Below are 17,226 nucleotides of genomic sequence, written 5' to 3' on the forward strand. Positions count from 1 at the left end.
GTGGAATAAAGCTGCTTTCATCATTTGGCTGCAGATCATTGGAAAAGATACCCTTATAGGAACGCTTGGCAGAACTCTAAAGTAAGTTGAGTACTTGTCACGTGTAAAACTGTGATTAAGGAAAAATGCCATACAAGATTTGTGATAAGCACGCCTGAGTAGGATATTAATGTGAGTTCACCTCCAGTTGGTTTCCAAGCACAGTGGGACCTTTTCAGATTGTCTGGTAGACTCCGTGCAAAATCTAAAGGGAATTGATATCCCCCATTGTAGATAGTGTTCATTCTCTATCTAATATCAGCGCTGGTCCCATTTTGTTGTATTTCAAGAAGAATATATTAAATATAGTCTGTAAATATTCTGTAAATCCCTGTTACAGAATGTGTGAAGATTTATTGAATATATTCTCAGCTTGGCTACAGTGATGATTATTTTTTTTTTCATATGGATATAATCCTATAAATACTGACATTTAATTTCATTGTTGCCAGATATATCTGACTGTATTTTGTAACTCAAAGAAAGAGCTAACAATGGCTGTGACTCTGATAGAACCCCAAGGTGTACAGTACTGATAGTATTTACTTACCTACCGTGGAGATAATATGAGTAAGGGAGATTATATTTGATCATCTTCATAACTGAGAAGTTAGACCAAGAGACTGGGGGTGAAAGTTAATAGGATGAGAGATTCAGAAAGTGAGATATTTGGTAAGAAATCTCCAGGTTTTTTTAAAGTGGCAATCATTTACACTGCAAAACCAGTTTGATTTTACAGTGTAAATGATTGCCGCTTTAAAAAAACTGGAGATTTCTTACCAAATCTCTCACTTTCTGAATCTCTCATCCTATAAGATTTCACCCTAATAGTCCAGATGCAACTCACATCCTATTTAATTTATTATATATAGAATTACAAGTGCACTGCCACCCGACACATTTTTTTCAAGTTCTTGACCTTTATTATGATTCTTTCTCTGTAAATACTTTGCAGATTTTAAAATATTTTTGAATTTACCCTTTGAGTGCCAAGTGAATTAGTCAAAAGAGGTGTGAAAATTGCCAAGAAAAGATTTTTATTCATCATAATGAGTATACCTTATAATCTATTTTTACACAACCTTTTTATTTCAATTTATATAACAAATGTGAGTGATGCTGGCATTTTCAGCAGATATTTCGAACATCTGTAACAGAGATGTTGGCACTCAAAGGATTAAAAGTAAATTTTTAACATCTTAAGTGCACCACAATAGGACACTTATTACTTACTCTCCAGTTTTTTAAACTATAACTTGTCTAGTGGTAGCACCCCCCATAGAATTATTGATCCTGTTGTAAGGAGTTATTTCTAATTCATTGGTCCAATAACATACAGTATAAAATTATATAGACAGTTTCCTGTGTGACAACTTTTTGTTTCAAACAAACTGAATTTCTATTTTCCACACAAAATTATACAATTTTTGCATATTTAGGGAGACATTGAGTCTGATAATGTAAGTGTCTACAGGTCTATACAACGCTGGCCATGCATACACAGCACTGGCCACACCCCCTCTGCTTCTCATCACAGGCCCTTGAACATTTTCAGCCCCACCCACATGAGGTCTTAACCCCTTCAGTGGTATGCCTGAAAATTTACCAGGCTGAGCTACGCTACTGGTGCTGGTTACCCTTTGTGCATGGGCACAAAAAAAAAAAAATCCTGGGGGGGGGGGGTGTCATGCCCCAGAAAAACTCACCACTGAAGAAGTTAATCCAGCCCTGGCTATTGCCAGATATATATATATATATATATATATATATATATATATATATATATATATATATATAAATCATGTACTTAAATAAAGGTAGTTGTTAGCCACATGGAAGCGCCTAGGACCCCTATAGCAACATTTTCCTAATAAAAATCTAGGTACATACAGTATATTTGAGTAATAATTCCCACACTACACCCAGGCCTGGTGTGATTGGATCACTTGTAAGAGACCCATGCCCAGGGCCGGATTAAAGGGGTGGGGGCTCAGGGGGTGAGTACCCCTGGGCCCCCCTCTATCCAGGGCCCCCTGTGGCCAGCATGCATTTTTTTTTATTATTATTTTTTAGCTAAAGGTTTTGTACATGGGAGTGTTGTAGTGCTGCAGCTTCACCTACTGTATCTACCAATGTGACAATGATTAATAGTGCTGAGCATCTGGAGCCGAGGCACACTGACTGCATTTCTGGGACTTTGCACAAGAGGTCAGAGGCTGAGCCGGTCCTGGTTTTAAAAAATCAGGGAACAAAACAAGTTGGTGTTCCCCGTATTTTTTAAAACCAGCACCAGGCCTCACGGTCGGTCCTGGTTCCCTAAATACGGGGGACAAAACGAGTAGGGGTCCCCCAGATTCCCAAACTGACCTACCTGCACAAAAAGATAAGCTATATTCTTTTATCCACTGTCTAATTTTTTATCTACATCTACGACATTTTATCATATATATATATTTTTTAAGGTCTATCAAAATGCATTTTATATTTTTTAACCATGAATTCATGTACTCTTAATAAATGTAAAAAATGTATTTTAAAAAATATTACCTCCTCCTACATATTGTTACACACAACGATGCACACCTGATAATAATAGATCAAAACATCCACAGATACCATAGGTCGCTAACACTTTTATTAACCCCCCGGTATTTATTAACCCCCACACATATTAATCCCCCAACCTGCAGTTACCCATTAACCAAGTAGGAGGGGGCCCCCCTGTCTGAAGTGACCCGGGGCCACCGAAGGCTTAATTTGCCCCTGCCCATGCCAATGCTTTTCAGATTGCTCACTATAGACAAATTAACATGAGCTGATTGATTTTAACTGTCCAGTTTCAGTTTGATTAAGTGTGTCCCTCTCCCTCTCCCCCCCCCCATCTTAAGCACTCTGCTATATGTTGTCTGTAGTCCGAAACGCCTTCTCTCTCTCTCTCTCTCTGTGACAAAGTTCATAACATGAAGTAACTTCTATTGAAATAAAAACTACTATGACTGCAGTGTCATACTGTGAACCTTCATGAACATAATGTGTAACGTATGAATACATTCAATTAAAGGCATTATTTAATATATACTATATTGTGTTAGGCAATTTAGTACATAATATAACACTGAATAAAAACCACAGAGGATAATTGTGTAATGATCAGCATCTTTATAGAGTATTTCCAGCACAAAGAGAAGTATGTGCTTCCCTTTATTTCTTGTTCCCTTAGACTTCAGTTTCAGAGCCTTGACAGTAATTGACCATACTGATACAGAGGAAACAACATCATTAGTATCTGTGTGGGAATTATGAGAATAATGAATGCATAGATGTGCCCGTATCTAAAATACTAAATAATAGATCAATACTGCGCTGCGGGTTGCCAATTAAATAACTGATGTTAACTCCTTCATTATACATTCCAAAATTAAGTGTATGGACTATACGTATAGAAATTCTATTTTAAATGGTCAATTTTTTATATACAAATGGTAAAGGGAAAATTCACTAAATAATAAAAATAATAAAAATAATAGTAATAAAAAAATAGGATTATCTTTAATTACAGTCCCTGGGCTACGTTATAGATAACAGTGTCTCATGCTGCATGACAGCTTGAACGCAGGACAACTGGGAGATTTATTTAATAAAATAATAATTGCAACATTAAAGATCAATATACAGTATTGGGGCTCAGTTAAAATGTATCTAAATGTCTTTGTGTGCTTATGTAAAATAGGTATTTTTATACTCTGCATGTGTATAAAAAGACTAGGAAACTTGCATTCCATATGCAGATTCAGATACATCTGAAACTCAAGACTGAGCAGGACAGAATGGTCAAGCGCTGTTGATGTCTAGTTGATATCCTGACCCACAGGTTATGGATCTCTGCCATAGTGGTACTAACATACAGTGAGTTACCTTACCCTCCAACTGTACCTCTTTGGCCGGAACTGTTTTGGGTTTTTTTGTGTTTTTTTTTTGGGGGGGGGGGGGGGGGCAAAAGGGGCTTTGTATACCGTACAGTAAAAATAAACCATACAGTCATTAAATATAAAGATATATTTCAACAATCCTGTCTGTTTAATAAATAAAAGTTGCTAATAATACATTCAGTAATACATTTATCCTTTCAAAAATGTATACATAGAAATATGCATACAGATACTGTATATTGCTCATTGTATACCTAGCTTTACAGTGCAGGAATTAGTGATATCCAGGCTTCAGCACAGATGGTTAAATCAAAATAACTAGCTTACAAATTACATCACCAGTGGACTTAGGTTGAGAATGCCTGGTGTCCTGGATGGTCACATACATCTATACAGCATCTGTTGTTCAACTTAAATGCAATCTGTGCGCAATTCTCTGAATATCCTCTAGGTGACACTATATCCTTTTACAGAAAATCCCAGTCTATTCTGTTCTGTAGCTGGTGTGAAATTAGTTTGGTTGTGCAGCAAGTGTTTCTTTCTAAGTAGGTTACCTGCATACAATAGGAAAATGGTTTTCTGCATGGTGGGTCGCAGCTTCGAACGGCAGCAGGCTGGGAGTTAGGAGAGCAACCTCCTGCAAAAAGAAAAACATCAATACCTATTAAATCCACCTTCCATCTCATTCTCTGCACAGATCTTCATCCAGTAGTGCAAAGTCAGGCTATGCTTCTGTAATGAGGTGCAGTGATGCTAGGCAGTGCAGGCAGCACATCCTCATACTGTTATAGTTTATTATACTGTTCTTGGGACAATTTGCTGTGGGGATCTTGGAGAACTACAATCACCATCCTGCCACGTTTGCTCAGTTTGACTGATACCTTCTTTGTATTTTTAATATTCCTACTTAATAAACATGGGAGTTTAAAGCCAAGACAACAGGGATAGATGTCATAATTACATTGAATATGCAGAAAATATTAATTGTATTGTGCAATTTAGCCACTAATGAAAAACAGGGACATTATTAGGGGCAAATTTATAAAGAAACGGTCAGTTTTAGCAATATACAGTATGGTACATATATTATTATGGTAGTAGCTTGGATGCCCAGAGACGAAGCAAGTAGCTGTGAAATATCCATCTCGAGCAGCAGCACCTTTATGGTGGAGAGGGCTGTTGCAGTCAATGCTGCCTGGTACAGAGGAGGAGAGCTCCACCCACTGACCAGGTTCGGCACCAGCATAATGGAGCTGACAGGAGCTGGGCCTGGTGCATCCGCAATATATAGTTGCCTACCCTCCAGCATTCTACAGGAGACTCCCTGAAATAGCAGCAATCTCCCTCTCTCCCTCATTAGTCTACCAATCTCCCTCATTTCACCTAGCCCACATTACACTGTTACATTTTTGGGGAAAAAAAAGGAATGAGAGATAGATACATTTACACTGAATCATCAGCACCATTTCCCAGCACAGTATAGGAACTCTTACTAACTGCTCTGGGACTCAACTACATTGGTACATATGTCATTTTAAAAGATTCCTCTCGGTACTTATGTATTAGCAGGGCGCCCATTACGTAGTTTGCGTAGTGGTGTATTGAGAATAGCAATACACCACTATGCTGGCTATGTAAACTACGGAACTTATGCAAACTTATGTAATTTACGTAGTTGGAGCTGTGTTAATACATAATGGGTCATGTCCCCACTATCCACGTCATGGGGGTGTGAATTACCCCCATTGCTCTGTGCTGTTTAGCTCTAATCACTATTATAAATAATACAGGTGGCTGGTGGATGGGTGGTGGGGCTGCCGGCCTCATGCTCCAAGATGTTCTTTCCCCCGAGAAAACACTACATTGGGTTACTGCACAATGTGGCCGATTCAGACCCATTTTCAATGGTGAGGATCTGCGCATGCGTGAATATGCACCTGTGTGAAAGCCTTGAGTAACGCACTCGCCAAGGCATTCGCACTGTGAGGGGAGGGAAGGGGTCATACAGGGGCACTAGAAGGGGAATGCCCAGTGTTTTATGGGTGTCCCCATAAAAACGCTGGGCATTCCCCTGAGTACACAGGTATGGCGATGCCTGCTAGGGGTGGGTGGCTGATGTAACAGCCCTACCCTTTCAGTCGTGGCAGCTACAGGCAAAGCCTAGCATCCCGCAGTCCACGACTAACTATCAGGGAGGGCCAATAGAGTGAGGTTAGAGGCATCACCACCATACAGTCTGGGAGATGTTCAGTTACTCCCTGGATCGTAACACCGGACTTTCTCAGGGGCAAATAAGGGTATCTAATAATGGTATATCCTTTGCTTAGTACATTAATGTACTGTTATTCCAATACTTCAATGTAGATTTTTTTTAAATTGGGTGTTTATGGTCACCCAATTTTTAAGAAGTTTTAGACGCCCAGAAAGGCATTCAATAGTGAGCAGCAATAGGATGACATTCAGATGAAGGGTAAAAATGTATAATACTCCGCAGTCTCAAAAAGTGGAGATTTCTCTCTAAAGGAAAAAGGCTGTGAATCACAGGCTTCCAATCTCGGGCTACCAAGACTGGCCAATACATTGAAGTATTGGAATAACAGTACATTAATGTACTAAGCAAAGGATATATCATTATTAGATACCCTTATTTGCCCCTGAGGAAGTCCGGAAGGACGAAACGCATAGGGCTGCGGATTGTTTGTACTTGGAGTACACCTTAAGAAAATGGAATTATTTTACTGGAAAAAATACTATATGTTGTAACACCAAATAAATGTTTGTTTTTATTGATTGGAAGTATCTTTCTTAAATAGTTAACATTGGTGACATAATTTGTAGCGCACCTCTATTCTGGTTCTATCTATTCTTTTAGTTCCTTCACTAACAGCAAGGTTCTATAGAGGTGCTGCTTAGCTATCAGCGCATTTTTAGGGTCTCCTCATATATATATATATATATATATATATATATATATATATATATATATATATATATATATATATAATTTTGTTTGTTGGAAGCAGGCACTCACCAAAAACGAACTCAGAGCAAGTTGAAATAGATGGTTTAATAGATGGTTTAATCAATCATCATGTATGTCGACGTTTCGATCCGCCACAAGGATCTTTGTCAAGACAAGATGTGTCACAAGCGAGACAGGCAGCACCTGGTGCTGCCTGTCTCGCTTGTGACACATCTTGTCTTGACAAAGATCCTTGTGGCGGATCGAAACGTCGACATACATGATGATTGATTAAACCATCTATTTCAACTTGCTCTGAGTTCGTTTTTGGTGAGTGCCTGCTTCCAACAAACAAAATTATATTTGGGATTCCGATTCCCTTAAAGTGGAGCACCCCCTGTTGTCCTGTGATTCATCTGTGTGCGGATCCTCCTACCAGTATATATATATATATATATATATATATATATATATGTAATTGTACTGTAGATATAGATGGAAATAGATTGCTGCGATCATTCCTAAAGGATACATTTCGTGAATATTTTTATTTGGCGGGGTCTTCCCTTCCCTGTTGCTCTAGTATAGGGAGAATAGGCTTAATTCCCTTAAGCAGACCCCTTACTACTGCGAGAAAGATTAAATGTCAGTAGGGTAGTAAATGACACTGGAGCACAACTACTGAACAACAAATACATAACAGCCTCTCAGTTCTGTACCTGTAACATTTATTCCGTCTGACCGCTGGCACCAAACTGTTCTTTTATTGTCCATCCAGTGGCTCATCTTCCACGTGTATTTAAAACATTTTCCTCCTGCAATTAAACACAATAATTATAATTTGAACAATTCTGCTCCATCTCCTGTGAATCAGAGGCTTTGGATTTCACTCTATTTTTCGGTTTTTGACAAAACATAAACCTTCAGCTTCAGCTAACTAATGACGTGAAACTGGTGAAATTGACAGGCTAAACTCTTGCACGTGTAATAATGAAATATCAGAAATATATGAAAAATATATCTTTGAAACAGAATTTGTGTCCAAAATTCAATGAGACACAGTTTTCCCAGATTATTAATGCGTACAGGGCCAGCGAATAAACTGAAATGTATTCCAGCAATTATGAAAGATGGATCAGTGTTGCCAGTTTCTGTATCTCAGCTGCATGTACCGCTGCCAAATGTGTCTCTGTAGGAACTGGAACATAATTGCTTTGTTATCACTGGGAAAAACCCTAAATCACCATATATGAGTTTATCACATACAGATGGAGCAGGTCCCATCCTGGCAGGGGATGGCGCTGGCGACGCCAGCCGTCATCCCCCGCCAGCGCCATATCGATGGCGAGAAGGGGACGCGCGCGCACGAGAGGCACGCGCATCCCCTTCTGACGGCGCTTCCATCCGCTCCCCTGGGTCCCCGCCGGCTTGTCGGCGGTAACCCGGGGTCCCCGCCGCCTGCCCGCACCCCCCTTAACCCTGTCAGTCTCCCTGAGGCGGAGACGGACAGGGTTTCCGTCGCCCCGCCGACAGAGACTGAGACGCACGCGCGTCTCAGTCTGATGGATGGCGAGGCTGCTGGCGAATCGCCAGCGGGGACGTTCTGGCGATCCGCCAGCCAGGATGTAGCCTGCCCCATCTGTACGTTGAATGGTGTGGGGCCACTATAAGGGGGTTCATGGCACCACAAACCCACACCCTGCCTACCTGGTCATCCTCTCCAGGGAGCTTACAGGGGAACTGATGCCTTCACAAGGAGATGCCTGCTTATATTCTTTATTCTTCGTTAGAGAACTGACAGTAAACATCTAATTGTTTTCCATTTGATATAGGTAATATGTACACTATACGTGCTTACTATTAAAAGTTGTGATCAATGGGTGGTGGTGATGGGGGAAGGAGTTACTGCAATCCCATCATTTTGGCTCCTCCCCCTACTGTACAAAATCACGACTGCAATATTTTACAGTGGGAAGAGGTGCCATAAAAACTCTTTTGAGTCTGAGAATCCTAGGAAATTTAGGACTGTCCTGGACTTTTTGGGAGAATTGACAAGCATGAAGTACACACAGCACCAGGTTCCTAAATAAGAAAGCTCAATAAATATATTAATTTATTTATGTTTCATGGAGTTCACATAAATACATTGGTATTTAGCATAAACTCAGACTCATGCTAGGAGGAAAATATCCCCTCTTCACAACTGCAACATTTTATTAATTAAAAATAAAGTTATAATTAAACTTTGTGCAATTATTTCATGAGTACGAACTGTTCTGGATTTAAATGCAATGGGTCTAATTCAGACTTGACTGCTAATTAGAGAATATGCAAATCAAGCAATTATCAAAAGGCTGCACCTGTAGTGTTCACATCACGCATACGCGAGGGGAATTAGCCATTTTATGCAGAGCCAGATTAAGGTCTAAATGGGCCTGGAGCTGAAAATTATCAAGGGCCTGTTATGCACAATAATAGCAGTAGTGGCCAGCACCTAATAATGTGGGGGGCGTGACCAGTGTTCTGGTTGGGTGGTCTGCTCATGGGTGTGTTCCTATTTGTGTAAATACTTTCAACTAATTATATATGCCTGGAAAAGGCAGGGGGCTGGCATAGGAAAAATGCAGGGAGATATATTGGCGGGTGCCCTCCTAAGGCGCACCCACAGGATGCTGATGTCCTAAGATACATGCGGGGTGAGGCGGCACTCCAGTCATAAACAAAAAAAATAATTGAAAGCCGAAAACTTGGTAGACAACATTTCAGCACCTTTTATGTGGTCACCTAAGTTCACTACACCATACACCCCTTATACAAATCATGCAACACAATAGTAACCCCCTTATACTGTACTTGCCTCTTACACATTATGCCACATGGAATGAGCCAAAATTCACACTAGGGCACATGGATTGAGTCAAAATTCACGTTATTGCCACACAGATTAAGGCAAAATTTACATTTTGCCACATGGATTGAGCCAAAATACACACTATACCAAACAGATTGAGCAATAATGCACAATATGCTTCATAAACAGGGACATTGTGCGAAAAGACACGCATTAAAAATTTACACCATAATGTTCATTACGTATTATGCCAAACACCATAATGCCTATTAAAAATGATGCTACATAAGTGCTGCTTACCTACATGCTCATTGTCAGGGGTTCCATGCTCATTGCCAGGGGTTCCATGCTCATTGCCATGTGGGATTACATGCTCATTGCCAAAGGGGAATACATGCTCGTGGTAACTGGGGGACAGCAACCGCCAGGCAGAAATGACAGCCATTGACAGCCGGGCAGAGAGCAGGGGGCTGCCCGGCTGTATTCAGAGCACTGCAGGTCCCAGCTATTTGAAATAATACCCCTTTCATACCAGAAAATGCAGGCACTTATCCAGGAATTTGGTCCCAGGATCAGGCAGGGACATTCCCGGACTGGCCCCTTTTACACCAGCCTAGTCACTGCATTTTCTGGTGTGAGGGGTAGAGAAAACCACCCCCGCCCCCCTTTAAACAACCAGCTATATCTTCAGAACCAACTGACCCATTTACATGTAGGCTTCAAATGATTTTGGTCCCGTGAAACTGGACCATTTGGTTCCAGAGAAATCTGTCCTCAAACAACATGAACAGCCATGAAATTACATTTCAGAAATGAAAAAAAATATCTCTAGAACCAATGAACCCATATGGACAAGGTATCAGAATGAAGGCCCAGTGATTTGGGTTCAACTGGGATCAACCTTGAGCTTCTGTGATGCCAGGGGGCCATTGGAACCGGGTGGAGGTCGGAATTAGCGGGGGGGAAACGTTCCAGGTTTGCCTGTCGGTATCTCCGGTTTCCAGTGGGCTAGGGATGCGGGGCTGGGCTCGTTGGAAAGCCCTGGCCCTCAGCTACAAAATGGGCCTATTTGTAGAGTGGGCCTGGAGCTGTAGCTCCTTCAGGCCCATTGTTAATCCGGCCCTGATTTTATGGGTGTGTCAGAAAAAAATGCAGGTGTGCGATGACCACTTCAAGCCTGACTCAGTCACAGAGGGCCTTATTCTAGTTCACTCTTTCTGACAAAATCCTTCTTAGATGGACATATCCATGTGCACTGCAGGGGGCAGATGTAAAATGTGTAGAGAGAATTAGATTTGGGTGAGTTATTTTGTTTCTGTGCAGGGTAAATACTGGCTGCTATATTTTTACACTGCAATATAGATCTCACTTTGAAGAAAAACCCCACCCAAATCTAACTCTCTCTGCACAAGTAACATCTGCCCCACCTGTAGTGCTCATGGTTTTGTTCATCCAAGAAGGATTTTGTCAGAAAGAGTGAACTAGAATAAGGCCCAGATTACCAGAAGCCTCAGACCTACTCACATTTGTAAAATCCTTTTGATGGTCTGTGAATTGTGTATTGATTTGCAAGTGGATACCGATAAGTGATCCATTTGCAATTCTCTCACAATTTTTGCAAGGGGTATTTACTATTTTTATCTGTGTAGCCACTCCTGGTTAATTCTCACATTAGCGGTCAAGTCCAAATTAGGTCCAATGGGGGTTATTTTGGTTCAATCCTTCTGGCAAATTCCTTCTTAGATGGATAAAACCATGGCCCTTATTCTGGTTGGTGCGGTAATGTCCGCGTGCGGTCGGTCCGCCGATGTTTAGTTTCTGCGCATGTGCAGAGGCGTCTCTGCGCATGTGCGAACGGGACGCACATCCAAATTCCGCATGAAATGTGTACACTCCAAACAGGGGGTGGAGAGGGGCGTGAAGGGCTGTTTGGGCTCATTACCATATGTTTACAACCCGCGTTTCATGGGCGTTCCCATGAAAACGCTGGGCGTACATATGGTAATGCGGTCGTGACACACGTGTAGGGGGCGGACATATGACATTGCCGGATGTCAGCTGCCCGCCCAGTTCCCTGCTTTTGCACGGAGAAATGCCCGTGTGGTCTGAGGTTGCGGGAGCTGCCTGACCACTCGGTCCTGCATTCGATGGTCTGCGACCATCGAATGATGGGGAGGTTCCCTGAGATGGAGGAGGTGTATTCATGAGAAATACACTTGCGGTCCGTTCAGACAGCTTCTTACCGCATTCGGACGGAGAGAGCGATCCGTACGAAAGGCGGGGTTTAGGACGCACGGTCCTGTCCGCATATTCGGCTCTGTCCGCACAGACCAGAATAAGGCCCCATGTGCACTGCCAGGGGGGGGGGGGGGGGTATGTATAGTATATAATATAGTATTGTAGATCCCTAACAATAAGTAAATACTATGAGAAGCAGGCAGCTTGTGGTGCTCCAGCAGTTGTAAAACCCTGCTAAATAATACGACTTTTAAGCAGATTTGAGCACTGCACAGTTTTAAATGATCACACAATCCCTATTCCATTTCCAGCAACATGATTTTTGTTTGTGAAGAAGCAAAACCAAGTTTTTCCAAAATATATATAACCTGCGCAAGGCCGAGTCTCAGTAATGGGATTTGGACAGTTTTCCAGGTTCTCTAAAGACTGTATAATAAAGGTTCTTGATCGAGTCTGTCGACCGACTGTTTCAAAACTGCGTCCATCAATGCAGGTGACCTCGCAGGAACTCCACTGGGACCATTCCGTAAGGTGGCAATCACCTAAAGGACAAATATAATACAATCAGACGTACAAATATGAGGATAATTATAATGTAATGTCTTCTCTCCCAGATAATCGAGACCCCTGTCATGCAATTTAGAAATGTCAATGTAGATAAGCGAATCCCTGTCTGTGTAATGATATATCTGGGACTTGACACATGAGCTGGTTCAGTGCACCACGTCTGTTTTACTGAACACTGCAGAGTATGCAGGAAAATAAAAATGCAATGACATGAATAAGGTGGAAACAATCACCATCAATTTTGTAAAATATTTATTAATATAATTACAAGGGTTCCGGAGCGCTTAAATATATATATATATTTATATATATATATTTAATCCAGTAGAGAGAAGCGTAACACTCTTTTAAATTGTACTTATCATATCTGCACATGGAGATGCAGATGCAGCTTATCCATTATGGGGGATAAACTGCATCTGCAACTCCCTCAGCAGATATGCTCTAATTCGATTCTGCATTGGTGATTTTTTGTTGTACATTTTTTGCCTTTTGTTTAATACAAAAACTGTTTTCAAATGGTGCTATGCTGGTTTCCATTCCTGGCTACTTTGGTATATAGGATGACGTGTGTGTGTGTGTATATATATATAGGGGTATGGTGGACGGCGGCACTCGATGTAAGTAACAAATAAGACCAGGAGACCTTGGATATGATAATCCCAGGATTAAACCATCAATATGGTATAGTAGATTTGGTCAACCTACTTGGGATGATTCTGGTTGTCAACCAGTTTGGGATGATTCTGGTTGTAATAGGTAATCTTCCAAGGTGAATTACCAATTTTGGTCAGGACACTCTCAAAGTAGCAACCTCCTCATCCAATATGCAAGAATCTCCATTCCTGCATGTTGGATGAGGAGGTTGCTACTTTTAGAGTGTCCTGACCAAAATTGGTAATTCACCTCGGAAGATTACCTATAACATCCAGAATCATTCCAAACTGGTTGACCAAATCTACTATACCATATTGATGGTTTAAATTGTGGAACTATAAATCATACTGACCAGCTAGGATTCTTGTTAGGAACACTGTTTATATCGGTTTTACCCCTGATGAAGTCGTTGTGACGAAACGTGTTGGGTATTTCTTGCAATAAAAGTCTATTCATCTTAAAACGGACTGTGAAAAATTATTGCGAATACATCCAACATGGACACATGGAAATGATCTCCAGAATGTATTTCTGATTTAAATTTAAGTACTAACTGGGAGGTACATATTATGCATGAGGTTGCGCACCCCAATCACTCTTTCTGTTGCATTTGTCTTTTGTTCCTCACTAACAGGAGGAATTTTGGTGGTGCTACACATAAGATAGCGCAATTCAGAGTCAAACCCCTAATCCTGTATATATATCCCGGCGGCGGCACTCAGAATAAATAAGACACCACGGACTAGGGGTTTTGAGCCGACGTTTCAAGGCCGTCTGGCCTTTTTATCAAGGTGCAAAGAGTCTACATACTATTACGTATATTGCCTTATTGCACTTATTGGATTAAAATACCTTTTTATCTAAATCACAAGGCTGATTTGTGATTTTGGAGAGTGCTCTGCTTCCACACTGAGTGTGGATCTTGGACTATTTTTGGGTACATGCTTTTGCATGCACCTCTGCCGGGCACCCCAAGTGTTGCTTTGTTGGGTGAGAGTGCGGTCTTTCCAGATTTCTATATATATATATATATATCTCGAAGGATTTTGTAGAGTAAAAAACTTACAAATTTATTATAGCATCATGGCAATAGGTATTCGTCAACATTTTGGTCTGCATCTCAGACCTTTCTCAAGACAGGAGAAATCAGCACATAGACAAATGAGATCCTACTCCAACCAATCAGGTCTCCACGGCATAAACCCGATTTGTAACTGCTGCGGCTCAGGAATTGTTCCTGTATCACAATCCGCTTTTTTTATGTAAAGAACAGAAAGATAAAAGTAGCCACCACAGCAAGTATAGTTACCTGGACAAGGGACATAACAGTTTGTACTGAGTGGATTTTCCTCACTGGGTAATTGGCCACAGAATTTCATGTCCACTTGCTGTTTGGTTCCAGAGATGGCAATATCATGCACCACACATGTGAGGTTCCGGGACTTGAATCCTTCTCCACATTGGCCATTCTGCACAGATGAACAGAGAAATAAATCATCCAAACCTATTTATGCTGAACACCAAAAAGGTTCCAGTTAGTGATGTTCCAAATCTATAATTTGGCATTTGGGAAAAGTTCCAGTAGATTTTATCAAGATTCCTGTGTGAATTGATTTTAATCTAAGCTGTTCCCGGTGATATTAGTGCATAGTGCATGCAGACATGCATGAACAGCAGGATTTGGATTTTATACAGTGGAATCTAAAAATTTGTATTGTATGTATCCTACCACTAATATGGATGATGGAACCCTAAATCATAATGCAATATGGATACACAAATTTTCAGTCAAAGGAATGTGGATTTTCTTTTTACAAACATACTGTAGTCCATTAATATCAACACAAGCATCCATATACCTTGAGCTTTATGTTTGACTTTCTATCTTCAGACAAAGCATTTTTATTATACCAAACCGCTAAACCGGTCTCAACCATTTCTTACTATTTTCTAATACATTTTTTTTTTTTTGCTGTACTTCATAATCTTTGATATCATATTGTATTTGTTGCCACATCCACCAGTGGCAGTAATACTAAAAGTAAAAGCTTTTGTTGAAACTTTAGGTTTAGAGGCGAGATTCAGCTGCAAATCTGTCTGTAAAAGTAAAAAGTACGCCAGAGATGTGTATAGGTAATTACAAATGTCATATAAAGCAGAAAACTTTCAAATTCACAATTTAACAATATGCTTGATTATAGTTTTAATGGCATTTAGTAACTGCTAAATAATTAAACTGGTGTAGTCCACTGTAGTATATTGAGATACACTATATTTTATATACAGTATACTAGGATGCTCTTAATATTGTATATTGATTATTAGAATTCTCTTTGTATTGTATACAAATCTCTAGAGTGCTCTCTGTACTGTATACTGACCACTAGGATAATATTTATATCATACCGGTTACTAGGATGGTCTCTATATTGTATATATGCACTCTGTATTGTATATATCAATAAGACCAATAGGATGCTCTTTGTTTTATATTGGTCATCATATTGTATATTGATCACTAGGATGGTCAGTGTTTTATATATTGTATATTGGCTACTAGGATTATCTCTGTTTTGTATGATTACTTTCCTTATCATACATATAGTAGGTCACTTTGAGAGTCTCTGTATTGTAAATAAGCCACAATAATGCTGTCTATATTATATATTGATCGTTAGAATGTATTGAGTATCTGTATAAAATCATTATATTATATATCAGATGTAAGGTTGCTCTGAGCAACCTTAGATATGCATGCACGTTCCACATTATTCGATGGTCTGAGATCATTGAATGATGTGGGTGTTCCCCCGCAGGCTGCGAATGGATGTTTATGTAAATCATCTATTCGCATGCCGTGCGAACGTACACGCAGTGCGAATGGTGGGCCGGCGTACCACCATTCGCAAGGCGGGATCTGGTTGACTCGCAAGGATGCAAATTCGAATAAACCAGAATAACCCCCAATATAAAGGAATAACCCCCAATATAAAGGTTATTATTATGTTGTATGTTTAGTATAGAAGCCAGTAGGATTCACATTGGTGGACTGGTAAGCTCTCTGTATTATATAAAGTCCACTAGAATTCTCTGTATTGTATATAGATCATAAGGATGCCACTAAGTAACTAAGATGCTCTGTTTATTGTAAAATTGTCACTTTGTCTATATTGAATATGTAGCTGGTGTCAGATAATGATGCATTGCACCCACAGCACCACCTTAACTTAATCAAAATATAATTGTAATAAAAACTATGGATAAAAGTACTTTTTGAGCAGTTACCAGTGCAAAAGTTTTCATACTTGTCTATCAACAAGGGCATATCTACCATAGGTGCAAGGGGTGCAGCTGCTATAGGGCTTAGAGCTGAAGGGGGGCCATCTTTGCTGTCTAAGTATATGTTTTACACACATTTATCACCATCAGTTGCTAAATAGGGGGCCCTTAAAAACTTTTGCTATGGGGCATGCTAATATCTAGGTACATCTCTTGTCTGTCAATGCTTATTCTGGCTTCCAACAGTACCTATGAGGAGGCTTACTTTCAAATTGCTTTCTTAGTGATACAAAATATTAAATTAAAACTAGATAATGATGGGATCCTGGAGGATGCTAACAATATGTCACATTATAGCACAAAATACAAGAAATAACCCAGCAGGACAAAATGAGCTCTGGGATGAGAATAATAAGTAATGTTCGGACTTCACAAAAACACCCCGCAGTCCCATTTTCATCATTTTGAGGAGGTATTATTGATACGGCGACTGCATAATATTGACTTCTTACTGTTTACCCTGGGAAGTAAAACGTCAGCACCATTTACCATTATTATTCTGACATATGTCAAAAGTAAATGAAAAAGTTTGCTGAAAAAGAGACTTGTAACAAGCAAGCAATTCATTATTCGTAGTGTGAGAGAGTGGGCTTGGGGATTTCTGTTCCACCACCGGAGAAATAATGAGCAAGGGGGGGAGCTGG

At 40.2% G+C, this 17,226-nt stretch overlaps 1 protein-coding gene across 1 annotated transcript in view; it reads right to left on the reverse strand.

Moving 5' to 3' along the window:
• The window catches only part of THSD7B (thrombospondin type 1 domain containing 7B), a 443,716-nt gene that overhangs the window by 6,743 nt on the left and 419,747 nt on the right, over nt 1-17,226 (reverse strand). Inside the window, exons 22-25 of the mRNA XM_083153878.1 lie at nt 14,553-14,712; nt 12,388-12,561; nt 7,650-7,745; nt 4,523-4,605 (exon numbers count right to left, since the gene is read on the reverse strand). Coding sequence (XP_083010004.1) covers nt 4,523-4,605; nt 7,650-7,745; nt 12,388-12,561; nt 14,553-14,712 — 513 coding nt within the window. The remainder of the gene's footprint in view (nt 1-4,522; nt 4,606-7,649; nt 7,746-12,387; nt 12,562-14,552; nt 14,713-17,226) is intronic.

Source organism: Crinia signifera, chromosome 7 (genome assembly GCF_055691185.1).
Source record: "Crinia signifera chromosome 7, ASM5569118v1, whole genome shotgun sequence".
Lineage (NCBI taxonomy): Eukaryota > Metazoa > Chordata > Amphibia > Anura > Myobatrachidae > Crinia > Crinia signifera.